Genomic DNA, 22,292 nt, shown 5'->3' on the forward strand with positions numbered 1-22,292 from the left:
GAACAAAAACAATTCGCATAAACGCAAGCTAATGGATAGCGATGTAGGGAGTTCATGCCATGAACAGGATGTAAACAATATGGCGTCAGGTAATGGTGAGTTTTGAACCAGTTGCAGAATAATTTGGGAAATTTAAGTGCGTTTACATTAATTGTGATATTTTCTTAAATATTCACCTTGATGGGTGAAATTGATGTTTGTACAGAAGTAATACTGAAAGGCGTTACATTGTATCATCGAGGCATTCCTAATGTAAACATTTGTGCAGGGATAATCTACAATAGGGATAGATCACTCGCTTGCTTTCTCGACCATTTGTACTAATTAACGTGTTACTCATCATGGTCCAACGCACACAGAGATTTGTTCCCTTCAGCAGTGTTTCTCAGAACTTCAGCCAGTTTATTGCATCAGTGGGAATTTTACAAAGAATTAATTATAGTAAGAATTAAGAGCAAGAATTGTATGTGAATGAATGTAAGAAATAAAGAAAAAAGAATAAAGAAAGAAGTAAATATATGAACGAGTGAAAGGTCAAATGATACACCATGGCCATCCCTCCCAAAACATGTTAAAGAACACAAAAGAATCGCTAGAACACATCAGCTGTGCTTTTTAAGAAATCTACTTTGACATGTTTTTGTTTACATTAATAATCAGTTCAGATATATTATTGCATGTAGGAAATGGTATGTATGTTAACAAAATGTTAACGGACACACATCCCTCAAAAACAGAAAGTTTAAGACTATCACAAAGCATTGTAAACACCTTTCCAGATTTGTCAAATAATGAGATCAACAAAGAAGAAAGAAGTTAGAGAACTATAACCCTCAAGCATCACAAGCATTGATGGCAGATCAGATCAGCGATATGTCATGCTTTTCACACACATCACATACACCCTAACAATTCTTCTATAATCATAAAACTATCACTATTACTTGCAAACACCTTTCACTCGATGGTATATTCCCCACATAAAAATTAAATGTGTATGTGAAAGAAGTTTTAGAATATTAACTAGAAACACTCACACAACAGAGTGTAGTATTTCGGTGGCGGATCAGATCAGATCAGCAAATATACCCTAACATATTTTTTTAGATTATGAAACTATCACTGTTACTTGCAAACACATTGCACCTGATAGTATGTTCCCCTCATAAGAATTAAAGGTGTATGTGAAAAATTGTTTTGAAGCAATAACTAGAAACACTCAAACAATGTTGTGTAGTATTTCAGTGGTGGATCAGAACAGATGGGTGATATGCCATATTTTTCACACACCACAAATACACCATAACAATTTTTTAAAGTCATAAAACTATCACTGTAACTTGCAAATACCTTTCAACTAAAGGTATGTTTCCCTTCTAAAAAATAAAAGAATGTTTGAAAGAAGTTTTCATTAACACAATTAAAATTTAGTCTATCTTCATGATGAAGATCAAAAATGGAAGCCAGTGAGCTATAACATGCCGACTTGAAAAATTACTACAAATCTGCTGTCCTAATACTGACTCTAATAACAATTATTTGACTTAAACTGAAGTGACAAAATAGTTAACTTATCTTCTACATGTAAGTTTTCAGTTGTCACAACACTCAGTAAATTTAAACAGCTGTTGAAAAGATACCGGCCCATACTTTCAGGGGCTTTTCAAGGAGTTTCCTCTCCCTCTGTATATAGTCTCCCTGATTTGAGTAATCAATTGATCTAACAATATGAGTGACAGCAGGCAAGTCTATCTTTGTGTGAATATCTTGGTTCAGCATTGATATCTGTGTTGCCACATATAATGTGGAAAGATCTTCACCCGTAGCCCCCCTAAGAATATAGGCTTATGTTTTTTGTTATAAAACCCCAAACCCACACCCCTAAAAATATCCTATCATATTGGTGTTTCCTGTTCTCATGGTACTTGCAGATATCAGATGAAAAACTAATGCAGACTGTTCTTATTGTATGAATGCTTGTTGTTTTTAAATGAAAAGACTCTTCCTCTAACATCTGCATCTATCAGCTGCCTGATCCATCAGGTGTATCACCAATCTTGAGCACGGGGAACAACAAGGTTGTCCACCACTGACTTAATGAGGCATCTGTTATTCTTGTCGCATAACGAGGAAGTAACTTTATAAAGTGTAAGGAAGAGGAATCCGGTCGGAAAGGACGGGAAAAAGTTATAATTTGTCCCAGTTAGTAAAAACTCACCAATATTGGTTACACTTAAAAAAAATTGATCATTCACAGCCTTGGGCCACTTCATATAGTTGCCAAACAGTGATGTAAACAACCGGTAAGTATCATGAGAATAGGAAATCCACGAGGATATGAGACGGACCTATAAATAGAATACAAGTGGGGATTATGGGAAGAACTCATACTGACATTTCATCATTATGTTTGATGTTAGATGGTGGACATGTTATGACAGGTATGTTTTTCTCTACATGTTTGGTATCACCACTACAAATTGCTTGCAGAGACCATTGGTATATGGTCTCTGCAAATTGACACAAAAATTAAATTTTAGTGTTGATTTTTCACTTCAGTCCTGCTTGACCAAGTGGATGAACTAGCCTTGATGCATGTTGGGATTGAAACCCGGGGCCCCTTGCACAGAGCAAACTTAGTTACAATCAATTTAAGGCCCCTACAATCAAATTTACAATCACAATACAATTGCCTTAATCCACTTGCACAAGGATGATCTTAGCGTGATTGTAAGTCGGCATGAATTTAAGATCGCGATCTTAACTAAGATTGAACTCTTCAACAGTGGAGGTAGGAATTTCTTAAACTCGACTGCTGTCTATATTTGTCTGCAAGAGCACATAGCATGCTGCGCAAATCAGAAGTGGAATTGGTTACTGTGGACAACACATACCTCCCTCAATTGCATCTTGCAGAATTTTCATGAAAAAATCCCACAAATCTTTTCAGGAAATGATTGCGTAGAGGATAACATATGTAATCACTTGTCCCTCGTCTGGATTTATGAACTAAGAATGTGAAACTGCAACCACAGAAATAACATGTTTTATGAAAGTATTAAAATACGAACAAATACATGAATAAATTTGCGTCTAGAATTATTGACTTAATAATTATGAAAGTTGAAAGATAAAATATATCCCACAAGTGTTTGTTTTGTAAAGATATGAAAGGATGACATAACTGTGAGAGTGTTGTGGAAAAAATGCATGACAGGGAAATATGAATACAAAATAATATATGAGTTGTTAAATACTTATTCACACTATTTTTAATGATTTAACCGTATTTCATTAATAATTTTCTTTCTTCTTGTGAAATAACTTTTCCGCAAATTTCATATGCCTCAGCAAGTGTATTTTCCTGTTTGATGAATACTTCTAATATTAGCGTTCAGTCTGTCCATCCGTCCATGTTTCCCTAAACTTTGTCTGAAGAATATCTCTTAAAGTTTACATACTAGGTTCACTAAACTTCACACTCGTTAATCATTACCCATAGATGTGCCTTTTGCTATTTTGAAGTTTTTCAGAGTTTTGTTGTTTTGCTATTTCCCTGGAAACACAGCTTGTGCAAAATGTGTTTGATGGTTACCTGGCCACAGCATATCACTGAAACTATACATACTAGGTTCACCAAACCTAATACACAAGTTAATCATGACCCACAGAAATTCCCAGTTGCTATAAATGTGATTATTCAAAGTGTGATGTTAACTTATCACTTTTCATGGTCTTTCTTCATGTTATATGTGCCAGTGTGTGGTTCTCTGTGTTGTTGAAGTGTCATGGCAAATCAGTGCAGTTTTATGTGTTACAGTTAAGAATTTGCCATGACAAACGATGTAAGAAACCCCCTGTGAACAGAACAGAACAAAGACAAGTCTGAAATATTCATATATTGTATTATTAGATCTAATAAAGAGAGCAAGTTATACAAGGACACAATTCAATTTCAAAATACAGATTTCAAATACAATACAAGTGAGACAAAATGTAAGGCAATGGGTCACAAAATATAATAAAGCAAACTCACCAAAGTCTTAGTGTGAGAGAGAAACAGTTATGCAGAATGTAACACAGCGAACAGTGTGATGGCTATGAAGATCAAGTGTTGGCAGTGACTGATGATGTATATACTCCAGTAATGTGAATGTGTGTCCGTGTCCCTCTCCAACACGGCAACTAGCCTTTATATATACATTCAGTCGTTTCCCGAAAGTTCAAGCACAAACAAACATCGCCACTCATGTGGAATGTCCTCGAATAATCTCCCGGAAGTCAGCAAATAGAAAACCAAGGGCAGATAATTTCCAGAAAACCTGCTGCCAGAATCCTAAAAATGCTGGCCATCTATTGTACGAAGTCTGACCCATCATAATAATTATTCTAAACACTAAATGTTGTGACCCAATAATAATAATTACTTAATTAATAACAAAATATACACAAAATACACACTCGTAAAATATGCAACGTAAAAGCAATCTCCAAACGTATAGCTTATTTTCTTGAAACTGACATTTCAACTGCATTTTGTCACACACTACAATGATCTTACCTCCTCACAACTGGTCCAGACCAAATGTAAGTTTTGATTGTAACTTACAATGATCTTAGAATACAATTTCTTTGTGCAAGTGTATGTTGATTGTAGTCAAAGTCTAAGATTGCAGTCTTAAGGATTTACAATAATTGTAGCGCTGAGATCAGTCAGTGCAAGCGGACCCTGGTCTTCGGTGTGACGAGCGAATGTTTAACCACAGTGCTACCCCACCTGATACATGAACTAAACTCATGCATGAACTACACACACCTCAATCCTGATTACCTGTAGTTTGTCTTGGTTTAACCCTCATACTGAGACGATGTGACAAGTTCTAATACCAGTCTTTCATTTCAGGAAAACAAATGCGGAAAAGAAATAATACAGATGTTGATGAAGACAGTACAGTTATAAAAGCCTTCCGAGAGTTTCAAGTCCTTCTTGACACAAGGCATGATAAATATGAACGATTAGTCAAACTTAGCCGAGATGTCACCATTGAAAGCAAGCGGACCATCTTCATGCTGCACAGAGTGGCAGGGTAGGTTTCATGTATATAGATGTGCTGAGAGTTACATTCAGCAGACAGGAAGTATAGGTTGTAGGTTCCGTAGTTATCTTTTGCTTAATAATGATGCCCCACCATTGCTCATCCAAATATTCTTATCCTTTTTTTACTCCTAACCTGTAAATGCCTCTCACAAAAGACACATCTCCTAGTTTATTGTTGGTGTCATTTCTGTCCACAGAAATGAGGACTCTGATAGTCTCCTTTCTCAGTCACTTGAAAAACTGAACAACATAAAGCTGATAAAGATGATGAAGATATCGGAAGAGTTGGAAGGGGAAGACCCATATCAATTCTTGCGGGCTTACTCCCCAGGTGAGAGCAGTCTCTTTGCTGTGTGACTTGATCTTCAAGTACAACTATACGTGTGATATCCCACCCCAGGAGGTAGGTCTATGCTTGAGATAACCGACCCCTGGAGGTAGGTCTATACTCAAGATATCTCACTCATGCGGATAGATCTATACCTGAGATATCCTACTCCTGCAGGTTGGTCTGTACTTGATACATCCCACCCTGTAGGTAGGTCTGTAGCTTGAGATATTCCACCCTTTCAGGTAGGTCTGTATGTGAGATATCCCACTCCTGCAGGTAGGTCTTTACTTCATACATTCCACCCTTGCAGGTAGGTCTGTATTTGAGATATCCTGCTCATGAAGGTAGGTCTATACTTGAGGTATCCCACTCTGCAGGTAGGTCTATACTTAAGATATTCCACCCCTTCAGGTTGGTCCGTACATGAGATATCCCACTCTTGCAGATAGGTCTATACTTGAGATATCCCACCCCTGCAGGTAGGTCTACACATGAGTTATTCCACTCCTGCAGGTTCATAGATTAACAGTATTGTGTATCTTGCTTGGGCATAGATACATTAGTAAGGTTTGTGATTGTACCTTGATCCTTTGTTACATTATTTTGGCATTTGATTGTCTTCATTTGTCTGTTGATGTACCTAGGACCTAGATGGCATTACTATAGTACCTTTAAATCTGTTATTGTACCTGGGGTCTGGATGACATGACCATGGTATTGAAATCTTTGATGGTACATTGAACATTGATGACATGATTTAGGTCTGAGTTAGAAATTGATGTAAACTGTAATTTGTATTGTTTCAGGTCTTCAGGAGTTCATTGAAGCTGTGACCTTCTATCACTATCTACACAGTGGTTCCCTGGTGACTCTCCAACAGATTCAAGATGACCTCACCTTCCCCATAGCTCATCCAACAGATGTAGCAGATACAACAGTTCCAAATGTGAAAAGGGAGGTAACTGTGCAAGTCCTTATTCCCCCCCTGGAGTACATGTTGGGTGTGGCAGACCTGACCGGTGAACTTATGAGACTGACTATCAACAGTGTGGGAGCTGGGGACTTACAGCTTCCTTTTAAAGTTTGTGCTTTCATGCGACGTATACATGATGCATTTCTGTCCTATGGAAATGTTTCTCGGGAACTGAATCGAAAAATGTCAACGCTCAGACAGAGCTTGCACAAAGTTGAGAATGCATGTTATACAATCCAGGTGCGTGGCTCTGAGATCCCCAAACACCTGATTGCTGATGTTCTCAGTGGGACTTCCGAGTGCAGCAGCAGGTTTCAGGAAGAACCATGTGATGAATAGGGCCCATTATGTAATAAATCTGTCGAAAAACCAATTCTGTGTATATTATGAATGTTTAACACCTCTTTTGTGGTTTAGTGATACATGTAAATCTCTTTTGCAACCTTTTACAAAAAGGGGAAAAGAGATACATATATGGACACATTCCACTCAGGTTCAAGCTTCTCGTTGAGAACATAAGTAGTTCATGATTTGACATTACACACTGTTAAACTTGGCAGGTGGAAGAAATACTTGGCCATTACAGTCTGTTCATCTGTTAGGCCATCCATCCTTCTCCATCAATCTGTCAGATATTGCGCCCTTTCCGCAACCTGCATACATTTTTGTCCCTTTCCTTGTCACTCCATCATCTGTTACATGAAACTTGACCTCCATCCACCACTGTGTCAGACCTCCATCCACCAGTGTGTTAGACCCCCATCCACCTGTGTGTTAGACCTCCATCCACCAGTGTCAGACCTCCATCCACCAGTGTGTCAGACCCCCATCCACCAGTGTGTTAGACCTCCATCCACCACTGTGTCAGACCTCCATCCACCAGCGTGTCAGACTTCCATCCACCAGTGTGTTAGACCCCCATCCACCAGTGTGTTAGACTTCCATCCACCAGTGTGTTAGACCTCCATCCACCACTGTATTAGGCCTCCATCCACCACTGTGTTAGGCCTCCATCCACCAGTGTGTTAGACCTCCATCCACCAGTGTGTTAGGCCTCCATCAACCAGTGTGTTAGGCCTCCATCCACCAGTGTTACACCTCCATCCACCAGTGTGTTAGGCCTCCATCCACCAGTGTGTTAGACCTCCATCCACCAGTGTGTTAGACTTCCATCCACCAGTGTTAGACCTCCATCCATCAGTGTGTTAGGCCTTCTTTCCATTAATCTTGAAACTCCTTCATTCAGATCTGGGTTAGAATTGACCTTCAGAAACCCACATAAAAGACTAATGGGATCAGGTGACCAGGCTTGTTGACTTGGTTGACAAAAGCCATCACATCCCAAACATGTGGACTGATGCTCATGCTGTTTATCAGGTCCAAACCTGATCAGATTGTCTGGTCCAAACTCTATTGTTTACAGTCCGCTGTCATAGAGCTGGAATATTGCTGAGTGTACGTTAAAACTAAAGTCACTCACTCACTCAATTGTTTTTTCATTCTTGTATTTATCAACTATCACATTTTTCACATGTGTAAGATCACCAACATTTACCTGATTTTTATTGATTGTATGTATAAAGAATGTCACCCAAGTCTGCTCAGTGTCTTTGAAGATAAAGTATATGAAAATTCATTAATAAAAGTTAACTGTCCAAGGTTTGATACATGTGGGTTTGTATGGTGAGATTCTATATACTATCCAAATTCATCCTTACATCTCCTGGCCCTTATTTCTCGAAGCAAACTTAAGACTTTTACATTTAAAAAATGCATTTGAGTTAAATATTCAGTGTTTCAAATTGTCCGTTTGAGATTTGAGCAAAAACTTGTTTCTTTTGAGAAATCAGGGCCTGTTTGTGAACAAGACCATCCCATATCTGAAGTACAGCTTGAGGACCTGACAGATTATCATTACGTTGACTATGATTTCATGGTTATTAAGACAGACAGGGATAAGATGATGGGAAGAAACGTTTGTGAATAATGAACCAGATGTTTAAGCAAAATTGTCTGTGAGTCATCTCTCTGTTTGCCCTTCTCCCAGACCACCAGTCTTCTGCCTATGTCAGTCTGCTAAAGGATGAGGTGCAGCACAGACTGAACCTCCTGCTGACTCTGTCCTTGTACATACTGACTTTGAGGTGGGTGCTATCAAGATTGACTTTCCTTGCACAGAGGTGAAAGGCTAGCAGGAAGTTTGCTTCAGGTTTAGTTGGGTTGTTGACACTAGGGATGAGGCAAGAGATTAGCTGTGCACTGTTTGTTGCTTTAGTCTGCAGGCGTTTTGGGAGAACATCAGTCTCCCAGCACGTAGCAAGCAGAGATTCAGTTGCATATCTGGGCCTAGATTTTCAGAGCTCTCTTACGCCTAAGATAGTCGTAAGTTAATGTCAATGATTGGCACTGACGACTATCTTAGAGCTAAGAGCGCTCTGAAAACCTAGCCCCTGGTTAGTTGAATGACACAGAACTCAGAAGTGATGGTGTGTTAAGGATAGATAGGAACTGTGCATGTCCTGCTTGTGGACAGAAACATGACACGGTAGATAAACCAGAATGGTGATGGTAAATGTCTGCATTGACAAGTGTAAAAGTAATGATCATTTCACCACATTTCAGTGTTGCCCAGTATCATAAGACTTGGTATATGTGACTTAGTGCCAAGATAGTCATAAATGCCATACATTAACATCCAACCATCCTTGGGCTAAGAGAGCTTCTCTAGCCCCAGTATGTTAATTGAGGGAGAAGTCTGCCATAACCATGAATCTGTTTTTCCAATTTTGACTTGGACTCAGCAATTGAAGTTGAGACTATTTCTCTTTTCAACGTTCCAATAACATCTGTACACAGAAACAAAATACAGGGTCCAGAAAATGTACCACCTATTTCCAGTCTTAAAGATTAGGCACTCTCAGTAATAAGGATGCATGACCAAAATAAAATGCTGGTTTAGATAGGGTGCCAGATTAGACAGTGACGCTAATTTCCTAACATGGCTGTCACTTCCTGATTATCCAGTCTGCCAAGAGAAGTGTATTAGTAGAATACGCAGATATAACGAAGTGACAGTAGTTGAAGGGACCTTGATTGGACTGCTGGTACCTGTGACAGCTGAGGGCACTTAATACGCTGCGCAGTCACTATGTCCAGGTTATCTAGCATGCCAAAAGGAGTAGTTAGTGATGGGATAAGGGGTCCTTGATATGGCTTGCTCAAACCCATGCCAGTTTAGACTGTGTCAATTACAGCTGAAATAGCTTGTTGGGATAGGAAAGTCATTCAGGAATACGGAATAGATAGGAGCCAAATTAGACAATGTTTTAATGATTGTAAAATTGTGCCGGATTTGACAATACAGAGGTGGTCATCCATATACTCATCTTATATTCACCAACTTCTAAAATGCTTCTCAAGAATTTCATGTTGTTATGAAACAGGGGAATAAAAATTTATGCCCATTTTGACAGTGTGTGGGGGTTGGCAGGTTTCACTTCCGTTCACAACCAGTTAGAAATGTTATGTGAAAGCCATATGGATTTTCACAAAACACGACTGATTAGTAATCTCAGGAAAGATTCAAGTTGGATCCTGTCTGAACAATGAATTTTTCAACTTTATATTGAACACTGCATCATAACAATCTTAAGGGGTAGTTAAGGCCTTCATGGAGTGTTTGCAAGCGAACCTGGTGACCACAGATAACGTTATATTTCTCTTCATAGGTTCAGGACAATCTGGTTGGATAAAAGAAACAAAATATTAAGAATTTTTCGGAGGATACAATATATGAAATGTTGGACACCCTCAGGACATGTGTGTAAACTTTGGGTGTAAAATATTCAGTGAAATAAAAATCGCCCATGAGCAAAAACTGTAGTCTGGTTTGTTATGTACAGTTGTTTATCAGATTTAGGTAATGTGTTCGGCCATCTTGTACAGATGCGTGTGATATCGTCCATCTACATTTCCACCTTCATCATGCCTATTGCCAGGCATGCTGGCCAGGTCTGCGCCATCACCAGATAGTGGTGTCCCTGACTCACCCCGGATGCATATGATCATTACATGGAATCCCAGTTTCTATAGATTGTCTGTCCTCACTATACCATCCTCGGTATCTCCAGGGTATACCTTCCAATAAGTCTCCACTATGCCCTGGATGCATCTACGGCTAAACCCGATAAATTTAATACCTCCCTTGATTGGCTCTTTATCAAATCAAGTGTATACACTGGAACCTGAGTGATCACAACTCACTTTCACCTTTTAAATTATCTAACCAATTAAACTTAGCAACACGAACCATGCACCGGTTCTCTGAAAGAAGCAGGAGTTCTTGCATGTATTTTTCAAAATTTTCAGACCTATCAATGTGTCTGTATGATTTCCCCAAAACTGAGTCGCGGTGCAAACAAACCATCTTTGTAGACAGCTGTAACAGCTGCTTAGCTGATTGGCTACTGTCAGAATGTGGAGCCAGCAAAGGGAGGTAATAAAATTTTCAGATCAAGCCGTAGATGCATCCAGGGTACAGTGGAGATTCATTGGGATGTCACTATCCTACTCTTTTCGTTTCAACAATGAGGTAAATGTCCATGTACTCATTTCAGGAGTTACTCCCACATTCAGCTGGCATTGGAAAATTCATGAAAGTTTAATACAACCCTTGTCTCATATTACCCAACACTTCAGTGCACCACAGTATGATATGTCTCTGAAAAATACTTGGGTTATATTCCTGTACTGTTAGCTTAATGTGACACCTGCAAGTATGATGTGTAAGTGACACAACATTGTCAACATTCTCTCTGTTAGATTCCATATTATATATCTGACTGATCCACGTTACAATGGACGACTTTACTCATGTCAAATATCTGAAGTATCGTACAAGTAACATTTCAACATGTTTAATAACATATAGTACAGTTGAGTTTAAATATCAGTAAATTAAACTGAGACAAATGCAGTAAGATCCTAATCAAGGAGCTCAATCATTATTTCATGCACCCTACATCCATAATCGAACCTCCATGTTTCATGGTAAGTACACACATGATCACTTCTCTGAATCTTCCAGTCACCATGGTCACTGTCCTGACTTGTCCACACAAACTGGGACAATCATACAGTCACGTTTCATTCTCCACAACAACAATATATTTGTCAACCAAGCATATCTGTGTGAGATAGACGTAACATGCAGTGTGTGATTAGTGTATTGCAGTTTGTTTGACGGAGTCATTTATACATTTGGACACAGTGAAAGCATGTAAAAGTAGTTTATCACACAGACTAGTCCCAGTGCTAGTTGTTCAATGCCTGCTCGTTTGAAACAGATCCAAATGCCCTAAGAATTCTTCTTAGAAACACACTAACATGGTTCAAATAGTGGATTGTAGGAATTCAGACAACATTTTCATTTAGGGTAGCAGAACAGTTGGTTATTGGGGAACAAAGGGCTAGGGGATGTCCAGCCTCTTGACTCGCACTTTCTGCTTGTAATGGTAGTATTTGAGATACTCCTTCAGGGAGGACGGCAGTGGCAACACATTTACATCATCATATGAGATATTGTTGCATATCTGTGAACGACACAGATGCTTCAGTGGGAAGCAAGAAGTGCGATTCAAGGGAAGAGTTAACATTGGTTCAAAAAACATGCAACATTCGGGGTCCTTGTAGTGTTCAATCAAGCCAACTACACTGTCACAGGCAAATACGGCTGGGTCATGTGCATCAAAACTGAACAAATGGTTCCACTGTTCAATACGAGCATGAAGTGAACGGTTGTAGCGTCTAAAACTGACTGAAAACAGGAAGTCTTCTTGTGCACTATCTCTCAGTAGGAAGGTTCCCTCTGGTTTGTTCTCTAACAGTGCTTCAGCCTCGTAGCGGTCCATTACTCCCCAGTAGAAGCTGCAGCAGCTGATCTTGACGAGGTCTGGGACGAGACAGTGAATGTACTCCACCTGACTGTGGGCAGCTGGCTGCAGGGGCTGCTGACTGAGTGGAGCAGGAGGCTGCAGGACTGCGGGCAGGTGATGGGCGAGTGCCTGCAGACACAGCACGGAACTGTCACCATACACTGACTCCTCATAATCTGATGACGATGGTGTCAGACTTGTGAATGGAGGGAAGGATACAGAGCTGAGAGAATGATGGCGGGTTGAGACATTCATCCTCCCTCTGTGCTGACTGGGGCCTGAACGCGTAACAACACTGAACAAACTTGCTGGCCAGTGCTGGGGACTAATTTCAATTCCATGTTCGATTTCTTTCGCTCGCTCTTCTCTGCGAATCTCATCCATGTCTTGAGTGGGGTACAAAGCATCAAAGTTAACCCTGGCAATGTCAATAAGGGGTACAGCAGCATTCTGCCCTACTCTTAATCCAGACAACATGGCTCCCAGATGCCCAGAGGTACGCAGCGTCCCTTGAGATGCCAAGTCTTCATGGCCCAAACACGGCATAGTCCCTCGTTTCCTGTGAGCTGAACACAGACAACTCATCTGATGTTGGCACACATCATTTCGAGCATGTTGCCCAACAAACCTGCTTCCAAGTTTTCCACGTAAACTCCAGAATCTTTTCTTGGATTTATTTGGTTGTAATTTCTCTGACCTTTTCCCCCTCAGACTTGTCCTTCTGCAGCCACTGGAGCTACCATCTGTCTTTGTTCCTGCTGACACAGAAGGTGACAGCATGGTATCAGATGTCAGACATGATGACGAAGTAGAAGGACCAAGATCAAGTGAGTCTACAAGGCTTACAAGGGAGACCTCGCTCCCACAACAAAAGAATGGCCGTACTGTTGAGCGGTGAAGGCGATGCCTTACAGGGGCCACAGCCTCATCAATGTTCATGATTCCACGGCACTGGTTGTCCTCCATGATGACTGAGTCCAGGTGCTGGATAGCGTCAGGGTCCGTATCTGCAACCACACAAACAAATCAATCTACATTATCTTAACAACAGAATATGCACCTATTCCCAGACAAACTGTAAAGTGAATGTAGAATAAACAACATGCAGAGTGACAGTTCTCTTTTCCCCAGTACACAAACATTATCTGACTGTGTAGCCATTTAGCTAAAGCTATCAGAACGAGACCCCATGGAAAAGTCACTAGTGTTGAACAGACTCAAAATAATAGACTTACTGTAATGTCAAGTCCAGAATGGCAGTATTGTTGATTATCATATTAGTAACATTCCACCTACATTACAATAGCCAGTAAGAGGTCCTCCCGTTCCCACATCCCAAATAATAATAATTGTATACACAAATATGTACTAAAATTATTGACACAACTGAACACAAGAATTACTAGAGAACTCATAAAAATAACTAAAAGGCCAAAATTTGATTACAAAATACAGGGTGGAACCATGGTGTATGACAAGGGTAATATTACAGATATTACATGGCGGAACTGCCTCGAAATAATGGAGTCGGAGACATACAAATTAATAGTTAAAATAGGCATAAGCAACATTACACAATCAGGGTATGACAAGCTAAGAGCCTGGTCCATTTTAGTCAACACCTACAAGATCAAGTTCTTAGGGCCATCTTCAACCGAGAATCACTTAGAGGGTAACACGGACCAGGACCTGGCCTTTCAACATCACTGAAACTGTGATCGGTAAGAGCTTTGCCTGTACCTCTAATCCGAATCAAAATTACAAACTGACAGGCACACTTCACTCTAAGTATACATTCAATAAACTAGATCTGGTATGAAAAACGCGGTACGGGCGGAACTCTTTCCTTGGCTTGTGATCACCCCTTAGTAACACAGTCTTACACAGTGTCTCATGCCCTAATTCAAACATATAAATTGTAATGTTCACGCTCAAATATGTCATTCAACAGATCGTATACCTACAAGACTTCATTGAAATGTTTTCATCTCAAATTATTTGAAAGATACCAGAGTAAAAGTCAGAACCTTTCATTTCTGATATTTTATGGAAAATAACATTTATTCAGATTCCCTCAATAAAAACTACACTAGTTAGATTGGACAACAAAGTGCGAAGATTGTGTAAACCGCACGGAAAATATATGGCATGCAGTTCCGGAAAATGGTCATTCCCAGATCGCAAATTTTCACATCCTGCCCCAATCCAAAGCAGTGACACTCAATGGGTGAGTCAATATCACTTAATTTTAACTTGGCAAGTAAGTCCAGTCGATTTGTGTTCCTCTTGCTGTAATGAAAAGACAGAAACACATTTCACCATATGAAAGAACAGATAGCATTTGAACTTCACAAATCAGACAAGACAATCCTACCTGACTCCATTCTGTACAGTGTCTCGCCTGATGGTGTACGCGATGACTGACTGACAGCCTCACCCAGTAACTTCCGGCAACAGGAAATGTTACATTGATGTATTTGAGCGATTCGTTTCGAAAATGGTTTGTTGCGATATATCCTTGAAACGACATTATGCCTGCACACACGTAAGCTAAACTCCTCTGCACTTGAAGAAAAATCTATAAACAGTTCCTCCATGTCGTTTGGCTGAAACTGTATGAACAATATTTGGACGGAAATCTCGCTAATGTGACAATAATAGGGAACTTTTTCAGAGTAGGATGGTCAGTCTTTAAATAAACACTAATTATTGCAGTTGAATTTACATGATCAGCAAGACTGTCTGTCAGTCTATTAGACTAACAGCTAGTCTCTAAAATGAACATATTTTACTGACAAAGTGTTCATAGTGAAAAACAATATAATGAAATGGAGCCTGAGACTTTCTTCATTTTCAGAAGCTATCTTTTCCTGAAGCTATGGAAATCTAGACTTGCCACATTTTCTAGACTTGAGTAGACTTTCTTGGATATATATACTTCAGGGTCTGTGCGACAGACTATCAAACCATGTGTATATCCTATCGTGTGTGATTTTGAGTTATTGAAATTGTATAATGTGGATTCTCTTTGAGAACACCGATAAAACACACATGGAAAAGTACATTATATGTAATGGTGAATGTCTATTGCGTTCAATAGTGACAATAAATAAGTAGTTTTGTGCACCATTGACAGTGTTCTTAAAGTTGACATGACTGTTCTCGGAATCACGAACATGTTATAGAACGCAGCCGCGTAGGCGTAATAACAGTTAATATTTGTAACATCGTTACGCGGATTTTATTTCATGTTGTATAGCAAACAAACAAAATATTTAAAATTGGTAGGAATATGACAATTTTAGATTCTATAAGGACAGAAAATTGTTTATTTATTTGCCGCGAGGTTACTTTAACCGCGGGAAATTCAATTATTGCGGGAAACTTAGCAGCCGTGACTATTGTGCGAAGACAAGAACAACATTGAGAGTCTGACATAACTTTTCATTCCGGAAATGAAACCTATGAGATATGCTCACAGCGATGGGCACACAGTCCTGTGTTTTGAAGATTCTGGAAGGTAGGTTCCTCTGATTTTATCTATAAACGCTAGATCCGCTAAGATTGTTGTCACTTGTATGTCACAACATGTCTGACATGCAAACACTTCTTGATACGCCCCTGCACATCTGATAGCCACATGTTAACTAAGGTTTTACCACGCGGACTAAGTTTCCGATACCAACATCCACGGTTTCTTTGTCAATAAGAATTCATTACTGGGTCTTCACGGTATTCGGATGCATGTTGAGTGTTTTCATTTTCACCCCGTTATGGTTTAAGGAATGTCACTAAGGGTATCATCAGACTTGATTGAGTTGTTTTTATTTCTAAATATCTGTAGAAAATAGAGTAAACAAGTTATAATAATATCCAACTAAAATGATCGTCAAGGTGATAAAGTTGACAGGCTGTCGTCCTGGTCATGAACCAGTATCAAACAACATCCCCCTTGAATTTCATTCTAGTCAAGTCATATCACCTGAATATATATTCCTCATCTGATGACAATGATTTTTTACATGTTTCTTTAATTGTATCTTAACATTCAGAAAGACTTCTGAAAATGCCACTTGAAGCAATGTTTCCTTACTGTTAACATGATTAAAATTTAGGGGGATACGGGCGGAAGTCTTACCATAAAATATCCACTTAAAGGGGCACTGATGCGGAGCGAATAATGTTTCTCGCCAACAGCCGAATTACGAAACCAAACCGCAAATTGGTCAGCGCCCGCTGCTTCGACCGTGACTGACAAAGGAACTGGGCTCCTGTCCATATTAGCAGAATTTCTTCACCTAAATAGTCAGGAGGCCGGATGCCCATCATATGCTATTTGTTTAAAAATATCCATGGTATCCCTTGTCTGATCGTAACCAAATATCCCAGCAGTGTAGTTCTTTTCGGATGCTTGGATGGTATAGTTACTGATCCAATTTGATCCTATTTCTGTGTTTTTAACCTCGATATTTAATCATGTTACATGAAAATATGATGTCTACAGGCACGTAGCAAGCCATTTGTTTCAGTATCATAAGATTGGAAAGCTTTATATATATAGGTAGTTTTGAGTGTTGGTTCAGCTGTAATAGCAAATATCATACGTAAATTTTGGTAGCTATGGTAGCTACAATGGTTTATTAAAACACACAGTTGATTTATTTGAATTCGTAAACAAAAAACGATGACTTTGCCTTTGGTAGAGAAATCTGAACATTTTCTTACGTAAAAAACCCTTATTTCACCTATTTACCCAAGTACACAGCAAATGCCTGTGTGTATTCCTTATGTAACGAAATTCCGTTGGTATCCTCAAAACAGTTTCGGCCCATAAGTGTTTTCAGGCTGCATGCGACACAGAGATTACATCTTCCTTGCTGTAACTCACGTTTGATGGTGTAAACCTACACGTGTTATTTGTCATCATTCTCTGGATGGTCAATTAATGAATTTATAACAGGTATAATTAGTAGTAACACCACTTCGGTTACTCAACAAAGGTTCCCATTTGGCATTTCTCCTGTCTGGAGTAAATACTCAACATTATTAATTAAGGTCTGTAATGGCAAATGTATTGTATGTTATGTAATATGTGCATGTAAGTGATGCAAGAGGGTTTATCAGCTGAGTTACAAAAACAAACATCGATCAAAGGATTAACCGATAACACACTGATTGATTAATTACTTTTATCTTCTAGCTGATTTGTCAAAAGGCAGTGTGTGTAGATGACTACACCCTGTCGTAAAGAGTGAGTGCAAAAACAACATCCTCCCTTCAAAGAATTAACCACCCTTGCGTTGATTGATTGATTGCTCATTATTGGTTAACTAAATTACTTAGAATAGTGGACATCATACAATTAGTTTGCCAGGTGTGCTATCTTGGGAGACCAATGAGAGGTTTATCTGGTTTTCACCAACGAAAGACGTGAAACGATGTGTTACTTTTTGGCAAACTAGACAGTTTTAAGACACGCGACATAGAGCAGGATTATTTACCAGCTGCAGATGAATGGAATACAATTTCTTTTACGTGGATATTGATGGATACATTCCTGAACAAGGTAGTAGCCTGACATTGTTGCTATAACATCAGTCTGTTTTACATTCATTATTTGCATTTTGTTTTAATTTATTTTTTGTAGCATTCAGCAGAATCTGTATGACAGAAAACACACACTACGAGTGTGAAATAGGATCCACATTGGCAATCTATACAATGTATAAATGTGGCTGTTATGTTAGAAATTTACTATGAGTATAAGCAGATCGTGTGTTCTTTTATTAATTTTCAGAATCATACAAATATGACAATAAACTAATTAGGGTTATGAGACAAAATATAGAGACGTACACTAGCTTCGTTATTTTTCCGTCCTAATAGTTTTTTACCATTTCTACCACTGGCAGATGATTAACCTTCAAAGTGTTTCATTTGTTTTCATAATACATTTGTTATGAAGTAAAAATGACTTCACCTAAGTTGATCTGTCTATAATTAAACTATCAATTGCGCTTACGGAATGCGCAGCAGAGGTCACGAACCAGTCACAGGTTCTGGGATATCATCCGGGTACTCACGGGAGAAAAACAATAACAAAAGTTTACACCAGTCCACAGAAATTACTCCGCATCAGTGCCCCTTTAACAATCTCTCAGACATCCAATGACACTGACGCTGTAAATGGGTGTACTAAATGCGGATGTACAGTGATCATGGAGATATTGATGTGTTTCAGTTATATGCTGACTGGTGGTACAGATGGGGATGTCCGAGTGTGGCAGGGCATCGAGGATGATGATGCTGTCTCTCACAGAGTTGGAGAGAAAGTTTATGCTATTGCGTTTAAGGTGAAATAAGATGCTTTTCACAATTTCAAGACACAAACCTCTAATTTCTTAGTTTATGAAGAATTATCCCATTTCAGATTTGCAAAACAGTAGTATACGTTTATCATTTTTATTCTGTCTTGCAGGTATCTACAATGACTTTGTAATGATCCACAATGACTTTGTAAGGATCTGCTTGCATTGATAGAAATATTCTTTACATAAGCCATCCTAGACTAACAGCTAGTCTCTGAAATGAACATATTTTACTGAAAAAACGTTCATAGTGAAAAAAAATAATATAATGAAATGCAGCCCTGAGACTTTCTTCATTTTCAGAGACTAAACAAATCTGCAGAGCGATGATTTCTTGGAATTTCTCAACACATGCAAAGATCCTTATCACCCATTACTGACATGCCACTGAAGGTGTATGTGACAGGACTTTTTATTGCCCCCAACATCACCCTACCCAGCCTGACCCATACTCCCTCTCAGTGTGGTATGGGCAGCTCAGGGGCAGTATCAAGTGTCGCAACCACAGAGCTCGGGGTTAGCATCTCTTGAGACTAATGCTATGGCTGGAAAACTGGATGCATCCAAAACTCCAACAAAGATATCAAATATAATTTTTCTTTCAAATCAAAGTATTCTGTGGCTGCATTATATACGGCAGTTTGATTGAAATCACATGGAACAGGAGAAAACTGTTTACTGGAAGTAGTAAGACAGTCATGTCTTTGATTGAAATGTTTTACAAGTAACAGTTAACAGCAAATGTTCAACACACGCAGTGTGTAGAAAATGTTCACATGAGGTCGCTCATACAGGCAATACTTTGTGCTGTCTTGTAAAACCGTTTGAAAAGACTGCCATCAATTTGTACCAGTCCTGTGTAACTGAAGTCACAAAACATCTGAGATAAAAAAAACCAGTCTGTTGTACAGATCCTGAAGCAAATATATCCAAGAAAGCCCACGCAAGTCTAGAAAATGTGGCAAGTCTAGATTCCCTTAGCTTCTGAAAGTGAAGAAAGTCTGTTTCCCTTTTATTATGTTATTCATATTTTTTTTTACTACGACCTTTTCCCAGTAAAATATGTTCATTTGAGAGAGTAGTTGTTAGTCTATCGAAGACATTGTGAGTCGAAAGATTCACTCAGGAAGTCAGTATTCCAGGAAGGAATATCAGGAATCTTGGATAAAACCCGACACATGTTGCCTCACGGTGAGAGGACAGGGCAGGAGTTCTTAGCCAAGTGTGGAGCTGTGGGGGAGCCTCCCCATGAATTTGTACTAAACACCAGTGACAGCTAGAGATCAGCTGATGATTACTAGCCATATACTGGCTCTGAATATAGCTGATTGGAACAGACCCTGAAGCTATGAAAATCTAGACTTGCCACATTTTCTAGACTTCCGTGGGCTTTCTTGGATATATATACATCAGGTCTGTACAACAGACTAAAGCCATCCCTCCGTTATCATGGCACACAGCCGTGTCAGCATGGAGGGACAGAAAGTTGTGTGCTTCATACTCCAGCTGTATAGCACTAGTGCAGTATTACATCAATGCCTGTCTCTGAGTATATTTATAATTTTGATAGTAACAAACTAACTTTATAAAAGAGCCCTCAGAAAGACCGGAGATTCAGAGAACCTAAGGAAATTGAGGACTTGTTTCGTTTAAGGCTACAGTATTGCCGACAAGGCCTGGCAGTAGGGACAATAATGTGGTTCAGGGACTGCGAGACAGACTACATTGCAGACAGGGCTTCGTAGTGGGTAATACATTGCAGAGAGGGCTTCGTAGTGGGTAATATAATGCGGTTCAGGGACTGTGACACAGACTACATTGCAGACAGGGCATGGCAGTAGGGAACATAATGTGGTTCAGGGATTGTGACACAGACTACATTGCAGCGAGGGCTTCGTAGTGGGTAATATAATGCGGTTCAGGGACTGTGACACAGACTACATTGCAGACAGGGCATGGCAGTAGGGAACATAATGTGGTTCAGGGACCATGACACAGAGTAGAGCAGTATCAAATATCTGGTAACAATTTATGTAAAGAAAAGTGCCCTACACTATGAACCATTGTGAACATAGGTCAGTCAATAAGCACTTCAGATCCCAGCCCAGTATAACACACCACAGCAGCAATGTCAAATGGAATGAAGACTACATGATTGTATGACATTGTACTTGCAGAATAACCGTTTCTACACTGCATCCGAGTCCAATTCTGTACAGACTCATACCTTCCCTGATGGTTCCCCTGATGGCATCGTGACCCGCTTCACCGGCACCGTGTCACACATGTGCTTCAACAAGTCTGGCAGTGTGATGGTAGCTGCATCTAGGTATGTAACACGTGACATGAACTCCATCAGTGTCACAATGTCAATAAAAATTAAGTTGACATTTGTTGAATTCATGTACTTGCAAATTGTCTGTTTCAGTGACTTCACCGTGAAGCATGTTGAGGTTGAGAGCAGTAATCAGAAGGTGTTCCATGGTCACCAGGCTCCAGTCCTCAGCGTGGCTCTCCACCCTCAGGAGGAACTATTGGTAGGTGTCCAAGATGTATCTCAGTGTGACTCTCCACCCTCAGGAGGAACTATTGGTAGGTGTCCAACATGTATCGCAGCATGTCCAACATGTATTTCATCACACATTTCATTTCATTGAACCACAGGAGGAACTAATGGTAGGTGTCCATCATGTATTTCAGTGTTGCTCTCCTCTTTCAGGAGGAACTATCAGTGGGTGTCCACAATTTATCTCAGTGTGACTTTCCACTCTCATGCTGACATGATGTAGCTGGAATATTGCTCAATATTCACCCCAACTGACTTATACAATGGAGGAGAGCCAGGGGATAGTGTGGTGTCCTGATGAGTCAGATCCGACTGTGAATGTTCCATCTGTTTCAGGCTTCTTCCAGCTGTGATGGCAGTGTCAAAGTGTGGACAGTGGCTGACCAATCCTGTGTCAAGTCTCTGGAGGAAAGCATACCAAAGTGTTCAGACATAAGGTGAGATTCAGATAGGTGAATTCACACCAACAGTCCAGACTGAAGACTACTGATATTAATAATGATGCTCGTGAGCTGAATACATTGGCAAGGCTCCAGGTAAGGGGCCGTATATGTGGATAAAAAAAGCATGCACCATTTAGTAAAAAATAGTTTTATGAAAAGGAGCAAATACGCACCACAGCAATGGTGTAGGGTCTAGGAATCATGTACAGATGTATGTGTATAAACCATATCAATCTGATTTCAAGCAGTGTCCAATCTTTGAATTTACATGACAGCAACACATTGTGCTTTAACGTGTGTATATGGAATTCCAGTTGCTGAGGACGAACCATCTCAGTCAAATTTGATTGATCAAAATTTCGTGTGAGCGTGTCAACATGGCGGCACAGAAACAAGACTGCGCCATGACTTGTAACCAGTCAAGCAATCAAATTGCTAAACAGATAAAGAACAAACTGCTTGCTGGTATCACTCGTTCGCCTTGTAGTTACACAGGCAGTTCCAAATTATAAACACAATGCAAAAGTATTTGCGGACACCCTACCCATGGCTCAAAATCGTCGTAACTAAAACAAGTGAT

General features: G+C 39.6%; 3 protein-coding genes across 4 annotated transcripts in view; 2 read left to right on the plus strand and 1 right to left on the minus strand.

Moving 5' to 3' along the window:
• Positions 1–12: 12 nt before the first annotated feature.
• On the plus strand, positions 13–6,775 carry LOC137293635 (translin-associated protein X-like). Of its 2 annotated transcripts, none has more exons than XM_067824301.1 (4): positions 13–95; positions 4,904–5,087; positions 5,296–5,429; positions 6,236–6,775. In XM_067824301.1, exons 1-4 carry the CDS (start codon positions 32–34, stop codon positions 6,739–6,741), a joined length of 888 nt encoding a protein of 295 aa, XP_067680402.1. In that variant the 5' UTR covers positions 13–31; the 3' UTR covers positions 6,742–6,775. The 2 variants fall into 2 exon arrangements, with proteins under 2 accessions (XP_067680402.1, XP_067680403.1); XM_067824302.1 differs by having other exon boundaries at positions 65–136.
• A 4,447-nt stretch (positions 6,776–11,222) lies between these two features.
• Positions 11,223–14,799, minus strand: LOC137293401 (suppressor of cytokine signaling 5-like). Its single transcript, XM_067823919.1, has 2 exons — positions 14,710–14,799; positions 11,223–13,342 (listed from the first exon to the last, which is right to left on the minus strand). The coding sequence occupies exons 1-2, from the start codon at positions 14,717–14,719 to the stop codon at positions 11,871–11,873; spliced, it is 1,482 nt and encodes a 493-aa protein (XP_067680020.1). The 5' UTR covers positions 14,720–14,799; the 3' UTR covers positions 11,223–11,870.
• A 740-nt stretch (positions 14,800–15,539) lies between these two features.
• The window catches only part of LOC137293402 (WD repeat and HMG-box DNA-binding protein 1-like), a 28,439-nt gene continuing 21,686 nt past the window's right edge, over positions 15,540–22,292 (plus strand). The window contains exons 1-5 of the mRNA XM_067823920.1: positions 15,540–15,855; positions 18,577–18,688; positions 20,881–21,032; positions 21,132–21,240; positions 21,606–21,706. Of these exons, the coding sequence (XP_067680021.1) occupies positions 15,791–15,855; positions 18,577–18,688; positions 20,881–21,032; positions 21,132–21,240; positions 21,606–21,706 (539 nt within the window). The 5' untranslated portion in view covers positions 15,540–15,790. The remainder of the gene's footprint in view (positions 15,856–18,576; positions 18,689–20,880; positions 21,033–21,131; positions 21,241–21,605; positions 21,707–22,292) is intronic.

The sequence above is a fragment of the Haliotis asinina genome, chromosome 8 (genome assembly GCF_037392515.1).
Source record: "Haliotis asinina isolate JCU_RB_2024 chromosome 8, JCU_Hal_asi_v2, whole genome shotgun sequence".
NCBI lineage: Eukaryota > Metazoa > Mollusca > Gastropoda > Lepetellida > Haliotidae > Haliotis > Haliotis asinina.